The 26,658-nt window shown below is 44.9% G+C and overlaps 1 protein-coding gene across 4 annotated transcripts in view; it reads left to right on the top strand.

Moving 5' to 3' along the window:
• The window catches only part of herc2 (HECT and RLD domain containing E3 ubiquitin protein ligase 2), a 78,438-nt gene that overhangs the window by 22,436 nt on the left and 29,344 nt on the right, over positions 1-26,658 (top strand). For 3 of the 4 annotated variants that reach the window (XM_079505774.1, XM_079505773.1, XM_079505776.1), the window contains exons 17-57: positions 276-469; positions 641-841; positions 1,275-1,503; positions 2,033-2,157; positions 2,696-2,874; positions 2,982-3,166; positions 3,712-3,867; positions 4,026-4,211; positions 4,406-4,582; positions 5,016-5,119; positions 5,210-5,360; positions 5,742-5,947; positions 6,142-6,274; positions 7,146-7,273; positions 7,975-8,170; positions 8,410-8,543; positions 9,098-9,274; positions 9,688-9,824; positions 10,669-10,820; positions 11,436-11,627; positions 12,365-12,552; positions 12,812-13,004; positions 14,881-15,063; positions 15,718-15,902; positions 16,727-16,874; positions 17,041-17,237; positions 17,585-17,815; positions 18,368-18,506; positions 19,201-19,347; positions 20,085-20,227; positions 20,380-20,647; positions 21,243-21,385; positions 21,952-22,050; positions 22,570-22,738; positions 23,367-23,492; positions 23,871-23,979; positions 24,074-24,213; positions 24,510-24,700; positions 25,289-25,394; positions 25,587-25,678; positions 26,465-26,640. In XM_079505774.1, the coding sequence (XP_079361900.1) occupies positions 276-469; positions 641-841; positions 1,275-1,503; positions 2,033-2,157; positions 2,696-2,874; positions 2,982-3,166; positions 3,712-3,867; positions 4,026-4,211; positions 4,406-4,582; positions 5,016-5,119; positions 5,210-5,360; positions 5,742-5,947; positions 6,142-6,274; positions 7,146-7,273; positions 7,975-8,170; positions 8,410-8,543; positions 9,098-9,274; positions 9,688-9,824; positions 10,669-10,820; positions 11,436-11,627; positions 12,365-12,552; positions 12,812-13,004; positions 14,881-15,063; positions 15,718-15,902; positions 16,727-16,874; positions 17,041-17,237; positions 17,585-17,815; positions 18,368-18,506; positions 19,201-19,347; positions 20,085-20,227; positions 20,380-20,647; positions 21,243-21,385; positions 21,952-22,050; positions 22,570-22,738; positions 23,367-23,492; positions 23,871-23,979; positions 24,074-24,213; positions 24,510-24,700; positions 25,289-25,394; positions 25,587-25,678; positions 26,465-26,640 (6,715 nt within the window). The remainder of the gene's footprint in view (positions 1-275; positions 470-640; positions 842-1,274; positions 1,504-2,032; positions 2,158-2,695; positions 2,875-2,981; positions 3,167-3,711; positions 3,868-4,025; positions 4,212-4,405; positions 4,583-5,015; positions 5,120-5,209; positions 5,361-5,741; positions 5,948-6,141; positions 6,275-7,145; positions 7,274-7,974; positions 8,171-8,409; positions 8,544-9,097; positions 9,275-9,687; positions 9,825-10,668; positions 10,821-11,435; positions 11,628-12,364; positions 12,553-12,811; positions 13,005-14,880; positions 15,064-15,717; positions 15,903-16,726; positions 16,875-17,040; positions 17,238-17,584; positions 17,816-18,367; positions 18,507-19,200; positions 19,348-20,084; positions 20,228-20,379; positions 20,648-21,242; positions 21,386-21,951; positions 22,051-22,569; positions 22,739-23,366; positions 23,493-23,870; positions 23,980-24,073; positions 24,214-24,509; positions 24,701-25,288; positions 25,395-25,586; positions 25,679-26,464; positions 26,641-26,658) is intronic. The other variant, XM_079505775.1, reaches the window with a different exon arrangement.

Genomic DNA, 26,658 nt, shown 5'->3' with positions numbered 1-26,658 from the left:
TCTTTGAAGCACCAGCCTACTTTTCACTATTACTTTTTGCATCTCCATCGAGCACCTGGTTTCTTTATGTATCGCACATTGTTGTTGTAGAATATGTAATGTTCTCCTGTATCATGTTCAATGTATACATAAGAGAGCATCTGGTATTACGCCTAATAGGGTTGCTGGGATTCATGTGGTTAAGGCAGAGAAGAGCCAGAGTACAATAGTTACCCATTGTATTAAAATGACAGTAAAGTTGAGCTTGAAATGTAACCTTTTCTCTCCCACGGCAGGGAAGAAGGTGGTAGACATCGCTGTGGGTTCCACACACTGCCTGGCTCTCACTGACGACGGGGAGGTGCACAGCTGGGGCAGCAACGACAAACTACAGCACTTTGATACACTGTTCTCCAACAAGAAGCAGCCCAAAGCACTGCCGGGCCTCAACTCCAAGCACATTGTGGGCATCTCCTGTGGCCCGGGACAGGTAAACCTACGTGGCTGCAGTTGCTAATCCCCCAGCACGCCATCTATGATACCCAAAAGATACTTTTTACAACCCCCCACACACAACGCACACTTGAACTAGACCAAAATAAAAGTAATGCAATACCTTCACAGACCATGTTGAAACCAGTTGACCATGTTGTTTTTACAGAGTTTTGCCTGGTCCTCCTGCTCTGAGTGGTCCGTCGGGCAGAGGGTGCCCTTCGTGGTGGACGTGTGCCCTATGACCTTTGAGCAGCTGGATCTGCTCCTACGACAGGTCAGCGAGGGCATGGACGGCAGCTCCGACTGGCCTCCTCCACAGGAGAAGGAGTGCATGGTCGTGGCCACACTCAACCTGCTCCGACTACAGGTAGACAGAGCTGTAGTATGTTTCTAGCGCCAAACTGATTTTTAGTCAGATTAGAGTTGGGAACTAGCGGTTTGAATCTGCGTTTTTTCCCCCCAGATGGATTAACCCATTTTGGGCGGGAACCCCTTTTGGCGTTTTAAACATTATGTTATAATTTAGCTATTGGAAAATAGCAGATCTACAAGCTCATAGCGCGCCACCGAGTGGCGCGCTATGAACTTGTAGGTCTGCTATTTTTGAAAAATTGTTAAAATGTGCCTCAAATCTTTCAGAAAATGTTCATGATTTAGAAAACATTTTTTTTTATTTCGACGTCAGGCCTGAATGGGTTAAAAACCAATCAATACAATTAAAATTGCATCAGACTCTGTGTGAAAGTGCCTTAATTTCCTATAGTTTGCTCATGAGAACATTGGTCTGTCTGGTCTTTCAGCTCCACGCGGCCATTAGTAACCAGGTGGACCCCGAGGAGCTGGGCCTGGGCTTGGGCAGCGGGCTGCTCAACAATGTGAAGCAGACCGTGGTGATGCTCGCCAGCAACGCCGGGGTGCTCAACTCGGTGCAGGCGGCCGCCCAGGCCGTCCTCCAGAGCGGCTGGTCTGTGCTGCTGCCCACTGCTGAGGAGAGAGCCCGGGCTCTGTCCTCACTCCTACCTAATGCAGGTGAGCACTTCCTTTTTTCCCTCTACACGAAATGTCTTAGCTGAAAGTTATTATAAAAGTGATAAATGTACATGGTGACTAAAATACAGTGAATTATATTCTGCAGAAATATTAGACATTTTACTAGTTCATATAAAAAGTTCATATATAAAGCTTTGAAGAAAATCTTTGTATTTAACTCATGTCCCACTGACGTATTTTACATGTTTTTTTTTCCTCATGGTGATTTTTGTCGTTGGCGTGTTTTACGTGTTTTTTACGTTTTCTGTATACAGACTAGCCTCGCTTCTATCTATGGAGCGCCATTCAACTTCGCTCCATAGATAGATATTTCACCAGCAGAACAATATTGGAGCACATTCCTTCTGTTTAGGCCGATACAATTTATTTTTTATAGGCTGTTTTGAGATACCATTGAGACTTCCATGGCACAGAATTAGTTAATTAAAAAATAAATAAACAAATCTTTATGAATTCATACATAAACAACTTGGCGACGAAGCAGCCACTAAATCTTGGTCTTCCTCAGCATCTGGAAACGAGATGAGCGTGAGCCCCGGGCGTCGCTTCATGATCGACCTGTTAGTCAGCAGCCTGATGGCAGATGGAGGGCTGGAGTCTGCGCTGAACGCGGCCATCACCGCCGAGATCCAGGTCAGTGCATTGGTGCATGAGTCGCAGCCCTGCACTCGTCTCCCACACATGATTTATTCATATACGCTGACTCTTATGTTTCATCATGTTGTAAACCACAGGCTGACACCAGAATGACCCTCACTGATATCATGTCACCCTTAAGTGATTCTGGGCCCTATCTTGCGCCACCACTTATTACCCATTATCCTTAAACTTATTTGCCATTTTTTACTATTTTGAAAAACATTTAAAAATAATTAAATTAGCTGATCTATATCGACACGTTGTGAGCCTGTAGATTTGAACTATTTTAAAAGGTTTTTCAAAATAGTAAAACATGACAAATAAGTTTAGGGATAAGGGTTAAGGGGTGGCGCATGATATAGCCCAGAATCACTTAAGGGTGACATGATATCAGTGAGGGTCATTCTGGTGTCAGCCTGTGGTTTACAACATGTAAACCACAGGCTGTATTCTGACTGACACTAATTATTATGACATGTACAGAACTGGGACCCGAGGGTTCATGTAATTTTAATCATCCTCTTCACACCAGGACATTGAAGCCAAAAAGGAGGCCCAGAAGGAGAAGGAGATAGATGAACAGGAGGCCAATGCATCCACCATGCAACGCTGCCGTGCCATGCTGGACAAAGACCTCATCAACACGGGGATCTACGAGTCGGCCGGCAAGCAGAGCCTGCCACTGGTGCAGCTGGTGCAGCAACTACTGAGGTACAAACACATCTTTGACTGGGACAATGATCATGCTCAAGTTCATGACCCACTTGGCGGCACATTCTGCGATTCTGTGATATTAACCGAGTTGACGTCATCTGCAGGAACATCGCCTCCCAGACAATCGCAAGGCTGAAGGACGTCGCGCGGCGCATCTCCAACTGTTTAGATGCAGAGCAGGTCAGCAAGGAGCGCTCTGCATCTCTGGACCTGCTGCTACGATTCCAGAGGCTACTGGTCAGCAAGCTGTACCTGGGTGTCAACGGCACAGAGAACACCAATGGATACAGTAAGTGTCAATACTGCTATCAAATTCAATTTACTTTCTGGACACCAACTGAGCATTAGCTAGTTATCACAGAATGGGCTCTATGCACACACGCCATTTCGGAAAGAACTTGGGCCCCTTCTCTACTTCCTTCACAGGTGTTACTGATGATACTAATGAAGGCTCTGTTCCATTCTGGTCAAACAGAGTCAGGGTGCTGCTATTGTGCATGTTGGCTGACTGGAAACACCCTGCTACACCAGTGGGTCTCAAAGTGTCCTTGAGTGGGTTCCAAGTGGCCCCCTGCGGGTGTGTAACTCTGAAAGTGTACACAAACTCTGAGTGCACTCAGGGTTATGGGGGTCCTTGAAATTACATTTTTTGAGAACCACTGCACACTAAATGAAACAGGGCCCTCATTAGTATCATCGGTAACACCTGAAGGAAGTAGGGAAGCGGCCGGAAGTAGGAAGAGTTACTCTGTGGGCATATAGCCCATTGGGTTCCACTTGCAGGAATGTCTATGACTCCATGTGTTGGTTATCCTTCCACCCTTCTTTGTACAGACCCAGAGCTCCTGGGTGTGGGCTCCCTGTTGAAGAAGTACATCGCCCTGCTATGTACTCACATCGGAGACATCCTCCCAGTAGCTACGAGTATCGCCTTCACCGGCCATCGCCACTTTGCCGAAGTGTCTCGCGTCATTGAAGGAGATCTGACTGGTAATTCCCTCAAATATTTGTTGTACAATATGGACCCAAATGGATTTGGTTCCATTTTCACACTCTCTTGAGTTATGGCCTAATCATGCACACCATGTTTAACTGAAAACATTTGAGAAGCACTGCTCCACAACCCATGACTGGTTCTTGTCATGTAGGTGTCCTCCTGCCTGAGCTGGTGGTGTCCATCGTCCTGCTCCTCACCATCGATGGAGGCCTCATGCAGGAGACGGGCTCCATCCCTCTCCTTGCTGGTCTCCTCGAACACCTGGACCGCTTCAATCATCTGTCCCCAGGACACGAGAGGGACGACAACGAGGACTTGGCGTGGCCGGGCATTATGGGTAAAGCTCCTAACGCAGGCCTAGAGCTGAGCGATACGACTTGAAAGTGTTGTCAGTTTTGTCACACTATTTCATTTTCAGTATGTTTATATTGCTCATATTGTCTACAGAGGGGGAGATATTATGATAGAACACAGACTATGACACAGTGTGACTAGCATTTGAGTAACCTTCATGTGCTCTCCTGATTCCAGGCTCATTCTTCTCGGGTCAGAATTCCAAGAACAACGAGGAGGTGTCCCTGATCCGCAAGGCCGACCTGGAGAACCACAACAAGGACGGCGGCTTCTGGACCGTCATCGATGGCAAGGTCTACGACATCAAAGACTTCCAGGCCCAGTCCCAGTCCCTCGCTGGGAACAGCATCCTGGGTAGGACTTGAAGGCCTCACTGGTTGCGATAACGGTTTAAAATCCTCCTATCATATCATATGGTTCCAGTTGACATTTGATCTGATCTGTAGGGAGCTTCTCAAATGAAATTGTCACCATATTGTGGGGCACGGTACAATAGGATTGCAATAATAAAGTCCTAGGATATGTTTCTTTTGACTTACGCGTTGAAGGAGTCACACCTGTGACAAAAAGGAAACCTAGGTGTGTGCATAGATGAGTTGAGTGGCTCGTCGCCTTGTCGGTAATGTGATTCAGCTCAGGTTTGCGGACAGCGTGACATACATACTTGCAGACATACCGTGCATACATACTGTACGTGTGCACAGACGAAGAGACTCGACTAATACATTGATGATAGAAGTTTAAATGCCACGATTCTTCTAACAGAGTTAGTATGTTTTCCTTACAGCCCAGTTTGCCACAGAGGACCCTGTGGTGGCACTGGAAGCTGCCTTGCAGTTCGAGGACACCAGGGAATCTATGCAGGCCTTCTGCGTTGGCCAATACATGGAGGTATGGGCTGCCTGCTCGGGAGTTGTTCCAAATGTCTAACATGTTCTCCAAGTTGTTTATCGTCTTTTCTAACGGCCTTGTCATCTCTAGCCCAACCAGGAGACCGTGACGACCCCAGACCTCAGCAGTCTGTCCTCTCCGCTCATCGACACAGAGAGGAACCTGGGACTGCTGCTGGGGCTGCACGCCTCCTACCTGACCATGAGCACCCCCCTGTCCGCCATGGAGATAGAATGTGCCAGTGAGTTCACTAAGAGACATTTTCAGCTTACATGTACACACCATCCAGAGTATTGACTTAGTTTAGACCGAAACGTTGTCATCTAATAAAACTACTGCTCTATAAGTGAAGACAGTGTGCGGGACCCTTTTCTTCTCAAAAACATTTACAAACAAGCTAAAGTTTTCATGAATTAAAAACAAAATTCAATTTCTTTTTTCATGAACAAATACAATAAAAATCTAAGAAATTCCAGAAATTGGAACAGATATTTAGATCTGCTATTTTCACTAGTTTGGGTCCCGGGAGAATGTCTAATTTCTGTTTTGGGTCACGGGCTAAAAAGTTTGGGAACCACTGATTCTAAGCTGCTTGGTGCTCCCCCTGCCCTGCCTCCCCCAGAGTGGCTCCAGTCGTCCATCTTCTCTGGGGGTCTGCAGACCAGTCAGATGCACTACAACTACAACGAGGAGAAGGACGAGGACCACTGCAGCTCCACCAACCCAGACAAGACCAAGCTGTACTTCCGTAGAATAACCCTCAGCGACCACGCACAGCCCTTCCTCCAGGCCATCGCCGACAACAACACTCAGGACCACACTGTGAAGGTATGTATGTGGCACTTAATGGAACTCATTAATTTAACTGATTATGAAAACGTTATCTCTTCCATACATTTTACTGTGAGCAGAGGGCGGGACACCCCTTGCCTTCACTTTGCAGTTACAGTCAGGAAGACAAGCAAGCATAATGCATTTTACACATTTTTGTGTGTATTGTCTCATCTGTGACATCACTGCAGGACTTTCTATGCCAAATCGAGCGTTGTTGTAAGCAGTATCATCTCATCACCCCCATCACCTTCCCACTGGAGCATCCCGTAGAGGAGGTCGGGCGTCTGCTGCTCTGTTGCCTGCTAAAACACCAAGATCTGGGTAAACTTCAGTATATCTACGCACGCAGGCACGCATGCACGCATGCATTTTGTATTTTATGAATGCCATTTTTACTATTTAAGCTATGGTGGAATGGTAAATGGTGCATTTACAGTATATAGCGCCTTTATCCAAGGCGCTTTACATAGATGTAAAGTGCATTACATTCACCCATTCACACACATCATGGGCCAAATATTGTACACTGATAGCGGCGGAAACCATGCAAGGCACCAACCAGCACATCAGGAGCAATTAGGGTTTCAGTGTCTTGCTCAAGGACACTTCGACACTAACTTCGAACTGGCAACCTTGCAGTTACCATCCAGCCACTCTACCCCTTAGCCACCGCCGCCCGCCGGAATTCATGAGATGGCCCAAAATAAATAATATATATAAAGACACACTGTTTTGCTCTATCTTGTTGTCTATCAACCAAAATGTTCTCTTCTGGGGAAAAAAACCAACAACAAACCATTCCATGTACATAATTATTTAACCACCACATGTGAACATGTAACAATGACTTGTTAAGCTATGCAGCAGACATCAAGTGCATGCTTTCTCATTCACAAACAGAACAATATTAGGCATTTAGCAGACGCTCTCATCCAGAACAATTTACAATAAACAAAGTAATTAATCACATAAATATAAATGCAAAGAGAGTAGTATAGTGCCTCAAGAAACTAGGATACCAGGTAAACAATGAACCTATATAACATTTGTATTTTAAGTTTTTAACTTGTTTTTCTTATACTGTCATGTAAATGTTTTCATAGTATGTAGTAGTAATGTAATGTAATGTAATGTAATGTATTTTATGTGTAGACTGTCTAAACAACATGCTATATATCTGTTCCTGTCACAGGTCATGTTGCACTCTCACTTGTCAATCAGTGTGCCTTGGGTGTGGACCAGGGGAAGCAGAGGTCCCTCCCCAAATCTGTGATTGACGTGTGCCGCATGGTGTACCAGGCCAAGTGCTCTTTAATCAAGGTACGGTATGGTGTGTGTGAAACCTGATTTATACTTGTGCCGTGTCCCTTGCTAAAAATAGCAGATCTGCAAGCTCACAATGCGCCACATCATGACACTTTGTGAGCTTGTAGATTGCCTATTTTCGACCCAGGACACCATAGTACGACTATGTACACTATAGATCAGACTTGAGAGCTGTCCAACGTCTACGGATGACAGCTCTGTAATACGAGTTGCTCCTCTGAATCTTTAATGACGTGTGGGAGCCAGGTTCGGTGTAACTAATTTGTTATACAAGGAGTAGCATGGCTTTGTAAGAAAACTCCATTTGGCATGACACAGCCAAAGCTGCACAACATTTTGTTCACATGATTGCTCGGATCCCTGCTCTTTTTCAAGTTTCGGTTTCTGTTGACCCTAGAAGCACCAATCTACATTTTTTACTCAACTTTTATCTCCATTGAGCACCTGGTTGATCTCTCTCTCTCTCAGAGCTACACCAATGTTTCATACTTGGTGGGACAGGTCTTTAATTCTGGTTTCTGGGGCTAAACAAGTTGCTATCAAATTAACTACCACTTGTAGGGTGTAATCTTATGACCAAATCCTAGTTCGAGGTACACTGAAATTAGTTATTCTCTTACAAAACGTGTTTTGCACGTTTTGGCGTTGCACTGTGACTTCAACCGAAAGTGATGTTGTTTGATGTGCTTGGTCAGACCCACCAGGAGCAGGGTCGTTCCTATAAGGAGGTGTGCGCCCCGGTCATCGAGCGACTGCGCTTCCTGTTCAATGAGCTGCGACCGGCCGTGAGCAACGACCTGTCCATCGTGTCTAAGCTGAAGCTGCTGAGTTCTCAGCCCCGCTGGAAGAGAATCACGCGCAAACTCATCAGGGACCGCAGGAAAAAAAGAGGTACCCCAACATTACCCAATGATATCTAGTGTAGGGCTTAAACAGGAGGGCACATGTGACCCTACCTAATAGGTTTAGGGATAAGGGCTAAGGGGTGGCGCAAGATATAGCACATAGTGTCATGGGGGGTCTATATAAATATAGGGATATTGCCAGTAGAGATGGACCACATTGTTACATTATCATGGGCCAAATCTCAATATCCGATAACTAAGTTGGAATGCCTTTAACTTTAACAGTGCCTAAAAAGTCTGAGTCTGCTGACTTGGAGGAGCCAAAGCTGGAGAATGAAGGGACCAACGGAGAGGAGCTGATTGTCCCTGTTAACCCCACGTCTGGCGACAGGAAATCACCCACTAGCAAAACGCCCAAGGTGCTCATTCCCTTTCTCTCTCCAGGGTATTATTTATTTGTTGTCAATGAATGGCATTATTTGCCAACTCATTTCCCGTGTGTCTTATTATTTTTAATGGCATGCAAATGGCGCACACAGAAAGTATGAATGACTGATTTCTTTCACCAGGCAATGCTGAAGGTGTGATTGCTCTTTTACTAATGAACAGGTTCCTGACACCTGTCGGTCAGGGAAGGGGATAAATTATTCCTTGCATAGGGTGTCGACACATTCAGGGATTTAGATACAATTTTCCGGCAATTTATTCTAGTATAAAATGTCTTACCCATTAAGACCCGAGGCTGATTCTACCAATGCCTTCTGAATCAGTAGTTCTCACACTTTTAAGAATTTTCAAATATGTTCAAAAATAGCAGTACAAGCTTTCAGCGTGGCACAAAGTGACGTACGTACTGTGATGAGCTTCTATACCTGCTATACAGTAGTATATCTGCTATGTTAATGGTTTGGAGAACAATGTAACGGTTACAGTTTTTGTGAAACCTAACATTGTTGTATTGGTGTTTTCATAGCAGGACAAGTGGCATCCTCTCATGAACACAGTGAACAGTGTTCAGAAGTACAGGTGGCTGAAGCACAGTGTTATGGGCATTTTCTCTCAGTCCAGCCTCATGGCCACCATAGTGGAGTTTGCACTGAAAGAAGAACCTCTCGATGTGGAGAGGATGAGGAAGTGTCTCCTGAAACAGGTGAGATTCATCTAAAAACACTTCATTTGAAACATTTAAGATGTAACTTTATTTACTCCACAAGGAGTTAATGGGCCAATAGAGCAACCAATAAAGATACACATAGAGGAAATTAGAATACAGGTATATCATTTAGCATATACGGTATGCACACATACATATATACATATGTATATATGTATATACATAGTATGTATCTCTATAGTTAGTTTTTTGCTCACATCACAGATTTAGGGTGAAATTAGTTCAAGATCCATCATTTAGTTTTCCAGGAACGAAAGGATCAAAGAAAAGTGCTGGGCGCAGAGAGGAGTTTCTTAGAGGTTGCATTGCATGTGGTAGCCTTCTGAATTAAGTGAACAGGATCCCAAACAGAGTTTTATTTACATTACTGCCTCTCCTCGCCGCCACAGCTGGAGAGGGCGGAGGTTCGGCTGGAGGGTATCGACACCATGCTGAAGCTGGCCTCCAAGAGCTTCCTGCTGCCGTCGGTGCAGTACGCCATGCTGTGTGGCTGGCAGCGGGTCATACCAGAAGGGACCAACATCGGGTATGTCAACAGGCTTTCACATTACTGTACATCATACACCCTAATTACCCAAACCGGCTTACAGTATATACTTTGTATGTCTTTGTTAAATGACAAAATAGTGAAAATAGCTATAAACTTGTGGAACGGCTATTTTTTGCAATTATAGAAACTATAGAAAATGTGCCTAAAATACGGACGTCAGTGCAAAAGTGGCTATATGGCCAAATCATAGTTCAGATGTAGCATACATTCTCTAACAAAAGCTTATTCAATTCTCTTAAAGCATGTCAGTGCTCAACCAAATAAAGCTCTCTTAGCAACATCATGAAAGCATCTACATTATGTCGGTTAAAGGTAGTGTAAGTGATATTTGTTGGTTAAAACAATGTTTTTTGTTGAAAGGTTAAATCACTATATTCTGATAATTGCTATTGAGTGTTCCTTCAGTAACATGGGTCTCCCTGTCTGCCCGGCTCTTTAATAAACAGAACATACATGTTCAGGTAGGTGAGTACTGAGTAGCCATCATCAGCTTCATTTTTTATAGTGTTCCAGTTCCAAGTTTGTCTGCTCATTTCTTTGTCATCATTTACAATTCCACAAATCTGTATCCTGACTGCGTTCTCTATCCTGATTGTATAAAATTGGTATCCCCATCTGAAAATGCATTTTATGTATAATAAAAATAAAAAGCCGGAGAGACATGGAGACTCCTGTTACTGAAAAAACACTCTATAGCAATGAGTACTTTGAGAACTTTTGAACACTCTTTTTAACCAAAGAAACTCACTTACCCTACCTTTAAACCTGTGGCGATGGATTCATTTCCTGTTGTAATGTTTGATCTGTGGCTGCCATGCAGCGAGCCACTGTCGGACTGCCTGAAGCACGTGGATCTCATCCCGCCTTTCAACCGCATGCTGCTGGAGGTGACCTTCGGCAAGCTGTACTCCTGGGCCATCCAGAATGTCCGCAACATCCTGCTGGAGGCCAGCGTCAAGTTCAAAGAGCTGGGTGGGTGCGCAGCACGCCTCTGTAGACGCCATAGTTCACTGGTTCCCAAACCATAGTTAATTGTTCCCAAACAGGGTGTCAGGAGTCGGACCCATTTGTGGGTCACGGACAGATCTTTATGGGTGCCTTGATTTTTTGGTTTCCTACATTTAGTTTTTAATCACGGCATTAAAACTGGTATTATTATTTTCATAAACATTCCCCATGTTTCATGAATTCATATTTTGGTAATTTCGTGAAGGAATACATTAAAAATTGAAGAAATTCCATAAATTAGAAAACAATTGTTGAATAAGTAGTGAAAATTGCTGATCTACTACTACTCTCTTGTAGATCAGCTATTTTCACTATTTTAGGTCCCGGGAAAAAATTTTGGATCAAGAACTAAAATGTTTGGGAACCACTGCAATAGTTAATGTCATACCTGAAATAAACTGGCCACATACCTGTAAACATGTAGCTGGTAATCACATGTACGTAGCTGGTAATTGGTAACTGGTAGTTGGTTATCATATCATTTACATGGCTAGCCTGGTTATCATATATCTGTATGATCAGAAGGTAACCTGAGCTAAAGTACGTACTATGATTTTTCTTTTGCCCGTGCACCACCAGGCGTGCAACCCGTTCCCCTGCAGACCATCACCAACGAGAACCCGGCAGGCCCGAGTCTCGGCACCATTCCACAAGCCCGCTTCCTCCTGTCCATGATCCACATGCTGTCCCTGAAGCACGGAGCCAACAGCCTCAGTCTGCTGCTCAACTCCGGCACGCTGGCCCTCACACAGAGCATACTCAGGCTCATCGGTGAGCAATGAGCATGCTCCACATTACAGAGACACATCACAGAGATGTCACTTTACTGCCAAGTGTACTTGGCAATAAATAAAAACCTTTCCTTCAACATCTCGTATGGTGGCAGTCCAACAAGAAGACATTAACGCAATACTACGAACAAGACACTCGACATCACATTAGTGCAGCATTACATTACATTACATTCTAGGGATATCCTTGACTAAAGAGCTGACTAATAGTCATGGGAATGTGTTGACTAATCAGTTATATTTACTGTACTCAGTTTCTTGCATACTGTACATGCAATTATGCAAAGACCAGCCTTTTTAGGTTTGCGATGTGACGCATTGTGAGCATGTAGATCTGCTATTTTCAAAAGATTGGTATGCATTTGAAAACTTGAAATGAGACATTCTGCACAATGAGTACTTTTACTTTTGGTCCTTTAAGTACGTTTTGATGCCAATATATTTGTACTTTTACTCAAGTACATTTTGAATTCCGGACTTTGACTTGTAACGTATTTCTATGTTGCAGTATTGATACTTTTACTTAAGTAAAACAGTACTTTTTCCACCACTGGCTTTGGTCGACTAAGACCAAACCAACCGATGATGCAGCATATTTTCCAGCTTAAAAAAAGAACACAACCCATATTCACGTCTTCACGTCGTCGTATGTTCTCATTGACTGTGAAGGACCAGAGGAGGATCTCATGCCATCGTTTTGCCCTGTGCTGTCCTCAGGTCCCAGCACAGACAGCAGTGAGGAGGACCTGAGTCTGTGTGCACATGGAGGTTCCGCCACTGTCCTGGAGGAGTCCAGGAAGGAGGCGGCTCCAGCCCCGCTGCCCGCCTCTGGCCCAGAGCTGGCCGCCATGATGAAGATCGGCACCAGAGTCATGAGAGGACTGGACTGGAAATGGGGAGACCAGGTCAGTAGGATTATGAACTGTAGATGAACAGCATTAGTGAGCTTATGTTGAATAGTCTACACTAGCATTTGTTTAACAGACCAGTGCTTTCACTGATAAGAAAGCACGACAGCGATAAAGATTAACACAAGATATACTCAAGTGGATGACATAGACCACAACACAGCTATAGTGGTGAACGATATAGTTGGGAGATCACTTTCAGAGAATGTTTGTCGCCATAGTTTTCAACAACATAATTGACACGACTTTGTTACAGGATGGACCGGCGCCTGGGCTGGGTCGGGTTATCGGAGAGCTGGGCGAGGACGGATGGATCAGAGTCCAGTGGGACACCAGTAGCACCAACTCCTACCGAATGGGCAAGGAGGGCAAGTATGACCTCAAACTGGCAGAGCCACCGCCCGCCACCCAGCCTGCCACAGAGGACTCTGACACAGAGGACGACACAGGTCAGCCCATTTCCAAATCAAAATAATAACTTGATTTGTCTAACACTCCAACATTTGCCCTCCATTTATCCCCTCTGCCACTGTAATGTGTATTATTCAAGGAATTTGAGAGCAGTATAAATCCTGTATGGCCTAGTAGTTCTGTTTCTATGCTGTCTTAATTCTGTAAATACCATGTCTGACTACCAGGACTCTTACACAGGCCTTTAAGTAAGTAAGTAGCCTTGGGAACCAAACGTTCCTGAGCCATAAGGCCCATATACTGTAGGTCAGGAGCTTATCTCCTGTTTCTGTAGCATGAGGCAGCTTGATGTATGGTATGGTACACTGCCTGGACATGACGCTGTAGTAGTAGGTTGTAGGAAGAGAGGCCTTTAATGAGTATTTTAGGTCCCGGGCAAACGTCTAATTTCTCTTTTGGGTCTTGAGCTTAAAGGTTTGGGAACCACTGCAATAGTTCATTTTTCAAAATCAACGCGTATTGCGATACATATCGTATCGTGGCCTCTGTATGGTGATACATATCGTTTCGTGGCCTCTGTATGGTGATACATATCGTTTCGTGACCTCTGTATGGTGATACATATCGTTTCGTGGCCTCTGTATGGTGATACATATCGTATCGTGACCTCTGTAGGGTGATACATATCGTATCGTGGCCTCTGTATGGTGATACATATCGTTTCGTGGCCTCTGTATGGTGATACATATCGTTTCGTGACCTCTGTATGGTGATACATATCGTATCGTGGCCTCTGTATGGTGATACATATCGTTTCGTGGCCTCTGTATGGTGATACATATCGTGGCCTCTGTATGGTGATACATATCGTGGCCTCTGTATGGTGATACATATCATATCGTGGCCTCTGTATGGTGATACATATCGTATCGTGGCCTCTGTATGGTGATACATATCGTTTCGTGGCCTCTGTATGGTGATACATATCGTATCGTGGCCTCTGTATGGTGATACATATCGTTTCGTGGCCTCTGTATGGTGATACATATCGTTTCGTGACCTCTGTATGGTGATACATATCGTTTCGTGGCCTCTGTATGGTGATACATATCGTATCGTGACCTCTGTAGGGTGATACATATCGTATCGTGGCCTCTGTATGGTGATACATATCGTTTCGTGGCCTCTGTATGGTGATACATATCGTTTCGTGACCTCTGTATGGTGATACATATCGTATCGTGGCCTCTGTATGGTGATACATATCGTTTCGTGGCCTCTGTATGGTGATACATATCGTGGCCTCTGTATGGTGATACATATCGTGGCCTCTGTATGGTGATACATATCATATCGTGGCCTCTGTATGGTGATACATATCGTATCGTGGCCTCTGTATGGTGATACATATCGTTTCGTGGCCTCTGTATGGTGATACATATCATATCGTGGCCTCTGTATGGTGATACATATCATATCGTGGCCTCTGTATGGTGATACATATCGTATCGTGGCCTCTGTATGGTGATACATATCATATCGTGGCCTCTGTATGGTGATACATATTGTTTCGTGGCCTCTGTATGGTGATACATATCATATCGTGGCCTCTGTATGGTGATACATATCGTATCGTGGCCTCTGTATGGTGATACATATCATATCGTGGCCTCTGTATGGTGATACATATTGTTTCGTGGCCTCTGTATGGTGATACATATCGTATCGTGGCCTCTGTATGGTGATACATATCATATCGTGGCCTCTGTATGGTGATACATATCGTATCGTGGCCTCTGTATGGTGATGCATGTCAATGGTGAGGTTGTAGGCAAACCAGCCCTAATGACCCAGCATACAACAAAACATAAATAGGCAGAATGAGTGCTGATCAGTTTTGTTTCTGCTTTCCAGAAGGGGAACCAGTGGAGAAGAGTAACCACCCCACAGCCATGATGCTGACCAGTACAGTCAACCTGCTGAAGACTCTGTCTCTGTCCGCTGGTATCTATGCAGAGGTGTTGCAGACAGACGCCACTCGCACCCTCTGTGGGCTGCTCAGGGTGCTGGTGGAAAGCGGAGCCAACGACAAGTCAGGTAACACATCCAACACTCCTTTTTTGGGTTATTATGTGTCACTGTATTTTGCACATACTGTATGTGAAATCTGTCCTCTGCATTTACAGATCCTTACTATTGTGGCCACTTTTAATAAGTGGAGCAATTAGGGATTTAGGGTTTTGGTTCAGGACTTTGACACATCAACTGGGTTGACCTAGCCTGGCTAATAAGCCAGACCGAATCAGCCGTTGGCAAAAAAGAATTGCCTGCCGGCGGATTACGGTCTGGAGAGGCTCAATTGTACGCCCATTTCCTACACCAGAGAACTGGTGTGGCCAATCGGGACACGGTATGCAATATTGGTGGGCTTTGGTACAGTGACGTTCAATGCTTGAGACCTTTGACTGACAGTAGCTCTGACCAATTGCGTCAAAGAGAAAATGTTTGAACCCGCCCCCCGGGAAACAAGATCATACACAGCATCTCCAGGCTCAAATACCACACGACAGTGTGATTTGAGTCTGGCTTATTAGCCAGGCTAGGGTTGACCCAGATGGCCTCTCTACGATTCAGTTATGGCCACCTCAAACCACTTGACTAAAGTGAATTTTATGATTATGATTACTCTTTTAGCATTTCAAAGGAATGTGGACCATAAGTTAACGTGTCCCGTCTCCTTGTGTTCCTCAGGCTGTCCGTCCTACAGGCTGGTGTCTCGGGAGCAGCACAGGAGCTGGTGCACGCTGGGATTCATCCGCAGCATCGCTCTGATGCCGCAGATGTGCAGCACCCTCAGCACCTCCGCATGGATCAGCCTCCTGATCCGCATCGTGGAGGGACACCAGTCCTTCAACGCCATCACACTGCAAAGACAGGTGGCTTTAACAGAATATCATGTGTTCGAAAACATTCCCTGATAGTTTGTGATTCATAAGATTGTTAAAGTTTACGCGCAAAATGAGGGGTTTTCTAAACATTTTCACTTGCATAGGTCTAACTGCCCCCTCTTTTTGTGTCAAATTTTATACAGTCTGAAAATATAAAACATATTAATGTTAACCATTAATTGGGTGACGTGAAATGTATGAAATGTAACATACTGTATGTATGAGAAGACAGTGAGGCAGTCAGTCAGTGTTTCTCCAGAGGAAGGCTGTGTTCTTATAGTGGGAGAACGTCCACGTTTACATTTCAGATTGTCCACAAGGGCCCTTTGTCCTCCCCAAGGACAGTAAATGAAGTGCACCCTGCCTACATAGTCTTGCAGAAATCAATAGTGGGTATTCACTGAAGTCTGAACTGTACATGCAATCCAACAACATGAGATTTTGAATGTACATCTTGAAACATCAAATTGTGGATGTTGCTATACATTATACATGCTTTACAGTACGTGCTATAGAGATGACATCTGTTATGTGAGTTGATCCTGACTCATTTTATGCAAGGCTAAGCCAACTAGTTGTGATGTGCATGGTTGAGGGTTTATTTGAAGTGTGTATTGAAGACCTGAGGGGTACATGAATGCTGTGAAGCCTAGTCATTACAGCACCTGAAGTCTCTTTATGACTACATGAAGAGGGCTTACATCAGAAAGAAGTCCATTTGGTTCCATTTATTTTGTACACTCTCAGTAAAACGAACACTGAGGATTTGTGCCGCCGGCATCGCTGATTCAGTCCACCGTGTGTTTGGTCAGATCCTGGCGCTACGGCTGCTGCAGGCAGTGCTGCCGTCCTGGGACAAGATGGAGCGCTCTCACGACATGAAGTTCCTGGTGGAGAAGCTGTTTGGCTTCCTGGGCAGCCTGCTGAGCACCTGTTCCTCCGACTTGCCACTGCTCAGAGGTACGCTCACACATCAGCCCACGTTCCTTATAGAATAACACAATAAAGGAGTGATTCACCATTTAAACCTTTTACACTTTAGACCCCAAGGGTCTATACAGCCTCTCCTTTTTTCCCTGCTCTTATGCCAAAATGTTCCCGCTCTTATGCTCTCCACCTGCCACAGAGGGTTCGCTGCGACGGAGGAAGTCCCGCCCACAGGCCTCTCTCACAGCCACTCACAGCAGCACGCTGGCCGAGGAGATAGTGGCCGTCTTGCGCACCCTTCACTCTCTGGTCCAATGGAACGGCCTGATCAACGACTACATCAACACTCAGCTCAGTTCCATCACTGACGTCATGACGGGACGCCAGTCTGAGGCTGTAAGCATTGACACACAACTGAAACCTCTAAATGACAAAACTGTATCTACTAGAACAACTGTGCTTTCAGGAGTCAGGATGAAGGAAGCATTTGTAACATCTAGTAAGAGTAATAACAAAGTGGGTTCCCTTAATTTTTCTTTTTTCTTTTTGCAGTTTTAGTGAGCAACATACATGTATGATGTACTGTATACTGTATATACGCTTTTGTGTATATATATATATATATATATATATATATATATATATATAAGTGTTCTGTTAATCTTTGGAGCAGTATAAGAGTTCAGTCAGTGTAATGGATACAGACCCTGGTTCAGGTGACCCCTCTACTCCTCTTTTCACAGTGTTTCCTGGAGGAGTATTTCCCAGAGTCCGAGGGACCCAGGGTGGGCAGCCTGATGGCCGTGCTGGCTGTGATCGGGGGCATCGATGGACGGCTCCGCCTGGGTGGTCAGGTGGTTCACGAGGAGTACGGAGAGGGAACGGTCACGCGCATCACGCCAAAAGGGCGCATCACCGTCCAGTTTCACGAGATGCGGACCTGCCGAGTGTGCCTGCTTAGCCAACTCAAACCGGTACGCAGGTGTTCACGTAGAGCTGGGCAAAGTAATTTAAAAGCTATATCGCAAACTATCGACCAGTAGTATTCAGTAGGTCTCCATGCTATTTCTCTAAAGTTCCCCCAGGGGTCTGTACTTTGCCCCTTCCTTTTTTTCCATCTCCACCGAATCTCTTCACCGAAAATAGCAGATCTACAAGCTTACAACACGTCACGCTACAACGTGTGGTGAGCTTGTAGATCTGCTTTTTGCCAAATGTTCTCCTGATGACAATAATAATGCAGTAATAATGCACAAAAACAACAACTGGTCAATGGACTCATGTTTAATACTATATTTATTTACGGCAGACAATCATATGAATAACACAGGTTTGAGAGACGCAACAAAGAGACGTTCTGTCTTTGAAAGATACATTGGACACATTTTCAGTATTCCAATATTGATCATTTTAATTAAAAGTCATGAACCATTGGTAAACTGGATTTATGAGTCACAAATAACTAAGCCTTTTATGTAGTACATTTGGACCTCAGTACTGATGACATGTGTTTGTTTTCCATTTAGCTGCCTGTCGTGTCCTTCAGTGTGCAAAACCTGCCTTTCACGGAGCCTATGCTGGCAGTGTGGGCCCAGCTGGTCAACCTAGCAGGCAGTAAGCTGGAGAAACAACGCATGAAGAAGTCCCTTAGCCGAGCTCTCACAGGTACAGGAGTATGTCCTGGTCCCCAGGGGAGGACACATTACTTTAATTGCTTCGCACAGCAGATGGATGCTCAGATGGCTCAGATGAGTGCACAGGGGACTGGGGGCTGTTAAGAGGTTGTGTCTTTATGTTGTTAATTATGTTAATATACAAAACATTGAGCAAAACCTTGATTTATGAGATCTGTGTCTCATCAGTGACCCTGTGAAGTTGTATGCACTCTAATGATCGATTCAGTCTTGTTTCTTTGACATAACCTCCACAACAAGTTTCTACGTGTTGTTTGGGGAAACCGTAGTCTGACTGTCTGATGTAGGCTGTAATGCAATGGTTCTCAAAGTGGGGTCCAGGGAACCTCAGGGTTCCTTTTAAAAAACTAAAGGGGGTTCCAAATGGACCCTTACCGGTTGTAACAGTTATAGTTACTTATACTTATCCCTATTATATTATGTTATATTATATTATATATTATATTACACCGGCACCAGCCGGCGTCTGTCATTGGCCATCTTCTCTACGGTCCCCCAGCTCTGATGTTGCTGGAGCTCCTTCTCTATCGTCCTACACCATGTCTTTTTAGGCCTCCCTTAATTTCTTTTGCCTGCTGGGGTCCAGTGTAATGTGAGTTATGGCGGTACTTCAAATTACAAACCACTGCTGTAATTCTTTCCAATGTGTCTGTGTGTGTGTTCAGCAGACCAGGTGGACATCCTTTTGCTACGCTGCCAGCAGCTCAGGTTGTACATTCTCAAGGCAGCACGAGCCTTGCTTTCTCACCAGGACAAACTCCGACAGATCCTATCCCAGGCGGCCGTTCAGGACACAGGACCCAACCCCAGTGGTAAGAGCATCACCCCGCTGTAGTGTACGTCTTGCGTAAACAAAGTTTGGCAAGATAATAACAAAATGTCAGAGTGCATTTCCTTGCTCAAGTTTGTTTCTGCAATTCTTGCACCTCCAAGATTTTTTAACTAGCCGACCATCACCGCAGAGACAACTCTGACCTCGTAGCCTCGGTCCCAGCCTTACTCATCTGCGAAGAGAAAAGCCTGTTTACAACCTAAGGCAGAGACGGTATCGGCGGAAGTGTTGCGCCGGAACATCTGTCAGATGTATTTCCCCCGGATACGATATTTCTTCGACCAATTACAACAGATTTGTAAAGCGTTAACGTAATTTCCTTGAGCGGTACTTCCGCTCAAATCCCGCAATTTCCACCCCCATACCGTCTACAGCGTAGGTCTTGCCCAGCGTGCACACCTCGTAATATTCTTTTATTTTCACAATCTGCCGGCAAGATACCACGGGTAGTTTTCTAGAAAGTTTGGCTGAGGCGTTTAGGAGGCACAAATCTCTCTCTCTGACTACAAAAACTGGCAAATATAGTTGATGGAAAGCGATAGCATACACTTTGTCATCTGTGATTGTCGTCAGAAATGAGTCCTAACAATTTGTTCTTGAAAATTCCCTGGCATTTTAGACAAATTATTACAAAGTAGCGGGCGGCTGTGTTGATGACTCAAAAGGCAACGAAGTGAGTGCAGTAGCAGTTCCCTCTGTTCTGTGTTTTTCCTACAGAGGACCCAGTGCCGTCGTCTCCTGATGTGGGAGACTTGTCTCCAGAGGGTCCCCTGCCCCCACTCCTCCTCCTGCAACAGCTGCTCACTGCCGCCACCCAGCCCTCCCCCATCAAGGCCATTTTCGACAGGCAGGAGCTGGAGGTGAGTCTGTGGGACAGATCAAACCACTCAGATCCTTATAGTCACACACACACACACACACACACACACACACACACACACACACACACTTTTCTGGTAGGTTCTGTAAATCTCCCGTAACCAACCATTAACGCACGTTTCTGTACGCGTAGGCCGCAGCCTTGGCGGTGTGCCAGTACCTAGCCGTAGAGTCCACGCACCCCTCGTCTCCGCTGTTTGAGGAGAGCAGCTCCAGCGAGGCCACCACCCCGGTCACCGTGCAGCACATCAGGCCACCCCGGCAGAAGAAGCAGAAGACCTCCCCCATCCCCCCTCTGCCCATCGTCCTCCAGCTAATGGAGATGGGCTTCCAGAGGAAGAACATCGAGTTTGCCCTCAAGTCTCTGTCTGGGACGACGGGCAGCGCTTCTGGTGTGCCAGGTACTGTGCAGCGTCCAAAGCAACATGCATGGGTTGTGTTGCGCTGGTGTTCATAATAGTGTGACAGTAGGGATACACTATAACTGTCCACTTAGCTTGTTCATCAATGTCGCAGTTTTCCACTGATAATTAACATTTCATTGTATCACTTCTTGTAGACCATGCAGATAACTTTAAACATGTTTTTGCTAGCAGGCATTAACCACCTGCCACCACTAGTACCAAAAGGCTTTGGTCTGAAAATCTCTCATCTTAGAGGATATGTTCTTTTAGCGCCCCTCCTATGCCCAGCTTTCCGCGTCTGTGTGAACACAAACATTGACTGATAATTGGTGATTGCTGATCACACCATAGCAATGATTTGATTGGCTGAGCAAAGTACATATTGAAGATAAAAGCCAGGGCAGAAAAGTGTAGACGACAAAAGTGATTGTCCGGAATTACATTTGTGATGATTTGATTGGCTGAGCACAGAATGTGATGCATGATGATAAGAGCGCTTCTCACTTCACACGAATGTGATTTGACATGCCATGCAGTAGCTAGAAGACATTATTACACAGTGATATAGTCTCATTCCGGGCATTCTTTGCAGGTGTGGAGGCACTGGTGGGTTGGCTGCTGGACCATCCTGACATCCACGTCACTGAGGTGTCCGATGCCGACACCGTGTCAGATGAGTACTCTGATGAAGAGGTGCTGGAGGAGATGGAGGAGGTGGAGCCAGTCTTCCCCACGGTAAGACCTTAACCACCCCTCTATCATACACATAAACCTCCCATCATTCATGTCACCTCCCACTCAGCCTGTCACAATGATTACAAAATTGCCTGATCGCAATTACCTGAGATGATCACAATTATTTTGCATAATCGTTTCCATGTAAAACAAATAAACAAAAAAGAAAATTGTTAATCGCAATTACTTGTAAAGTAAAGTGTAATGATCGTGGCAGCCTATCAGCTTGTCCAATGGGCTCTATATATACACGCACTTTTGGAAAGAACTTGGGCCCCTTCCCTACTAAGTGTCCTTGAGTAGGTTCCAAATGGCCAATAACTCTGAGAGTGTACACTCTTTGTTCCATTTGTACACTCTCAGAGTTATGGGGATCCTTGCAATTAAAACGTTTGAAAATCACTGTACACTAAATGGAACAGAGCCTTAATTAGTATCCTCTGTAACACCTGTGAAGGGAAGCGGACCGGAAGTAAAAATAGTTATTTTGTGTACACAATGGGCTCTACCCCATTGTCGTAAATAGATGATGTGTGATATATGATATTGTGATATTATGTGGTCAGCCCGCGGGAGTGGTGGTTACGGAGAGCCAGACGTTCAAGAAGAGATCGGACTTCCAGTCCAACGACGACTACGCTGTGTACGTGAGAGAGAACATTCAGGTAAGACTACGCTGTGTACTGTATGTGAGAGAGAACATTCAGGTAAGACTACGCTGTGTACTGTATGTGAGAGAGAACATTCAGGTAAGACTACGCTGTGTATGTGAGAGAGAACATTCAGGTAAGAGCAACCAGCCTGGGAGCTGGGCTTCTAAACGGACCAGGAAGCTACAGCTGAACCAATTTCAAATTGGCGATCAGGCAAAGCGTTTCTGCAGAAATGATTTTAAAGGTGCCAACTCTTTCAGCTGTTTTATTGCAGTTTAAACTACCACAAGATTTTAAGAATTTAATTAAAAAAAGAAGAAAAAAACAAACAAAAAAAGGTATATAACCGAATATAAGCATTCTACATGAGGTTGTAGAACATTTTTGAAAGTTGCAAAAAGTTGTAAGAAAGTGTAAAAGAATGTGATTAAAACCAGTAAAAGACGACACTTTTGCCATATCACAATATTACGAAGAAAACGCTATCTACTCTTATGTCACTGTCATCAATATGGGGTGGTCTCTGTGCAGGTGGGCATGATGGTGAAGTGCTGCCGGACGTATGAGGAGGTGTATGAGGGAGACGCGGGCAAAGTGATCAAGCTGGACAGGGATGGCCTTCACGACCTGAACGTGCAGTGTGACTGGCAGCAGAAGGGAGGCACGTACTGGGTCCGCTACATCCACACTGAGCTCCTTGGTAAGCAGGAAAGTAACTTGGGTATATTTACTTAAGTACTGTCTACAATGTAGAGGTAACTGTACTTTACTTGAGTATATCACATTTTCAGTACTTTTACTTCTACTTTACTACATTTCAGAGGCAACTTTATTTACTTTAATTTGTACATTTTGATTATTATTACAAAACATACATACATGGTTTTATTTAACCAATGAAAAGTATTAACTAGAAAATAGTAAGTTGGATATACTGGAACACAGGTCATTCTTTCAGGTCCAAAAACCCTTGGTTTCCTTGCGCCTGGCGGCGACGACATGGGATTAGTAAACATGACTTTTGAATCTGTCCTAACCTATACGTCGTGTCTTCCCTGAATAGTCCCTGAATGGTCGTTTTATGAATTAATCCATTTTGACCTGAGATCAGATTCTAAAAATGTCTTCTACATCCTGACAGTTTTCTGAAAAAGCTATGTTTCTATGTCAGTGGTTCTTAGATTTTTCAAAAATAGCAGACCTACAAGCTCGTAGCGCGCCACTCGGTGGCGCGCTATGAGCACCAAAAGGGGTTCCCGCCCAAAATGGGTTAAATGCCTCTGAAGGTCACTTGCCCTTTTGAATCACGAGTGATTGCATTCCTCCAGGATTCCCACCACAAAGTTCCCCGTCACACATCAAGATCGGTGACAAAGTGAGGGTGAAACCCACGGTGACGACGCCAAAGTACAAGTGGGGCTCTGTGACGCACAGGAGCGTGGGAGTTGTGAAAGGTACCGTAAACCCATGTTGCTTTGCAGCGTTTAAGAACCGGGTATGCTATACTATTTTATCTGTCGTCATTATCTATGATGAGAAAAATGGTACATGACTGTATTATCATTATAGAGCTATAATGTGCGAGGCTGCTGATAGAACTGAATTGGTAGGTTTGACTTGACAGTTTAATTTAGTTTTTGTAAAGATGTTTTTATTTAGACAAACTGTCATTTTTTTACAGAAACGTTGCAGATGGATTTAAACAAAAAAATAAAAGATAGAAAGAATCGATCGACAGTACCCACATCTTTTCTGAATAGGATGTTAATTTATTCGCCCAATGCCCTGCGACTAAAACAAAGTATTTCCCATGATGGTTTGATTGGGTTTAGCTTTCAGTGCCAATGGGAAGGATGTGATTGTGGACTTCCCCCAGCAGTCCCACTGGACTGGGCTGCTGTCAGAGATGGAGCTAGTGCCAAGCGTTCACCCTGGAGTCAGGTAGGAGTGGCTATCAAAGTCCCTTTATTCATATGGTTCACCCATTAACCACCATGTTCTGTCTGTTGAAATCCAGTCACCTTGTTGTCATCAGGTGCGATGGCTGCCAAATGTTCCCCATCAACGGCCCCCGGTTCAAATGCAGGAACTGCGACGACTTCGACTTCTGCGAAAACTGCTTCAAGACACGCAAACACAACACCCGGCATTCCTTTGGGAGAATAAACGAGCCAGGTGGGTCACATGTTCACTGAAACTGCGTGAACCGTGCCAGATGATGAGTGGTAGAATATAGAAGGAAGGCCAAAATGTACGAAAAAGCAATCTGCAAAGAAACGTTTCATCCGGAGCTACAGTATGTGTTAAGCTGATGCTGTTGCTATTGCTAACCACTTAAGCTGCCTACTTGGTCGTATGATGCATATCTTCTGTAAGTGTCACATTGTGATGCAAGCTTGTAGATTTTCTATATTTGGCATCCTTTGAAATCTTTGAAAATGTTTCAAACCGTGTCATTTCTCCACCACCAGGCCAGTCTCCGACGTTCTGCGGACGCTCGGGGAAGCAGTTGAAGAAGCACCACAGCAGCCAGCGCGGCATGCTGATCGACGAATGGTCACGTGCCGTCAAGAGCCTCAACGTGTCTTCCTCCATCAACCAGGCCTCGCGCCTCATTGACTGCAGCGACCAATGCTGGCAATCCTCTGGCTCCCAGGGAAAGGTAGGGCACTCAGACGCCTAGGGCAGTTCTCAAACATTTTGGAGTTTAACCAAATGGACCCGGTACACTGTCGGAGTTACATGTCTGCGATCCACTTGGTTCTTAACTAGGAACTATATAGCTGGGGACCCTCTGGAACCCCTGGTCCACTTTGAGAACCACTGGCCTAGGAGAACAATGTTGTACAGTACTACTTAAGGTCATTATACACTGATGGCTTGGCAAATAAACGATGCTGGCATGAAAACTGTTCTCATAGTTGATGCTTCATTCATACAGGCCTTAATCACAGTGAAACTCAACCTTGTTTCCCATATTCCATTATCGCTGCGTAATATTTTAGTTCTGATTAATCACACAAAACAAACACCCCTGATGTGTAAGGAAATGAATGCTGTCTGTCTATACATTGTATACTGTAGTACCTTTTTGCATCAGGGTTTAATCTAAGCTGAGAAATGACCATCATATAAAGGGGCTTTTATTTTGTGCAGAGAGAAAAGGAGAGGGTATAGACCGCTGGCGATCTAACTATATACAGTAGGTGTTTAAGTGGTTAAGAGTGCTGTCATCCCGTTTTCTCTGCAGCACTGGATTCGTCTGGAGCTCTTCCCAGATGTTCTGGTGCACAAGCTGAAGATGGTCGTGGATCCCGCGGACAGCAGCTACATGCCATCGCTGGTGGTCGTTTCAGGTAAGGAATCCAGGGGTTTTGCGGTCATAATCCCCCAGACTATTACATTGTTGTTCTTACTTGTCTATTTTAGTGGATCTCAACGAGAACTGGCACAGACTTTGTCTGCTATCTCGGGGGGAGGGTAAAAAAAAGCTGTACCATTATCTTCTGTATTTCATTACATGTTAGCTTTTTTTTGTCGTTATGTAGGTGGCAGCTCTCTGAACAACCTGATTGAGTTGAAGACGATCAACATTAACCCCACAGACACCACTGTCCCTCTCCTCAACGACTGCACGGAGGTAGGATGACTGAAGTGGACTTACCCATAACTTACCCATAACGTGTTTGGTGAAATAAAATGTCATTTTTTTACGGGTCCATTTGGTTCCATTTGTACACTCTCAGAGTAAAATTTACATTGATGATTGATTTTACAATATAAATTGAGGGTCCCAGAGATATAAATGCCATTAAATGGGGGTCCGTAGACTAATGCATGTCAAACTGGTGGGTCCAGTTTGACATGCACGGTGGCACAGTCGGTAGTGCTGTCGCCTCACAGCTAGATGGTCCTGGGTTCGATGGGCTAATTAGTGTCAATTTGGGTGTCCTTGACATGAAAAAGTTTGGGAACCACTGATTTAGACCATGTGGTCAAGTAGGACACCTACTGGTTGACGAGAGGTATTGCACGAAGCTCAAACAGGGCTCAAACGGGACTAACACGGATATGAAAGTTACAGATTGCAGCTTTAAGTAACATTTCAGATGAGTTGTGGCCTTCTAGATCTGCTGTTCTCCCTATTTTTAAAACGTTTTAAGAGATTTTGCCCAAAATAGGGGTGCCAAGTTTGTAAACTTTAGTTATTAGTTACTTTGTAGATTCTGATTATTATTACAAAACATACAGTAACCACTTCAGTGATTTCGGCCGATCTCCAAGCTCACAATGCGCCACGATGCGACACATTGTGTGCTTGTAGATCTGCTATTTTCCACAAGATTTTCCATACATTTGAAGATTTTTTTTGCTAACCTCCCCCTATAACAAGCATCCATTGCACTCCCCCCCCCCCCCCCCCCAGTACCACAGGTACATGGAGATCGCCATCAAGCAGTGCCGCAGCTCCGGCATCGACTGCAAGATCCACGGCCTCGGCATCGTGGGCCGCATCCGAGCAGAGGACGAAGACCTGGCCACCGTCCCCTTCCTGGCGTCGGACAACGAGGAAGAGGACGACGACAAAACCGCCACCGGGAGGTAGGGTTGGACCCGCCA

Source organism: Electrona antarctica (genome assembly GCF_951216825.1).
Source record: "Electrona antarctica genome assembly, chromosome: 7".
Taxonomy (NCBI): domain Eukaryota; kingdom Metazoa; phylum Chordata; class Actinopteri; order Myctophiformes; family Myctophidae; genus Electrona; species Electrona antarctica.
This window is presented reverse-complemented; position numbering and strand designations above follow the sequence as displayed.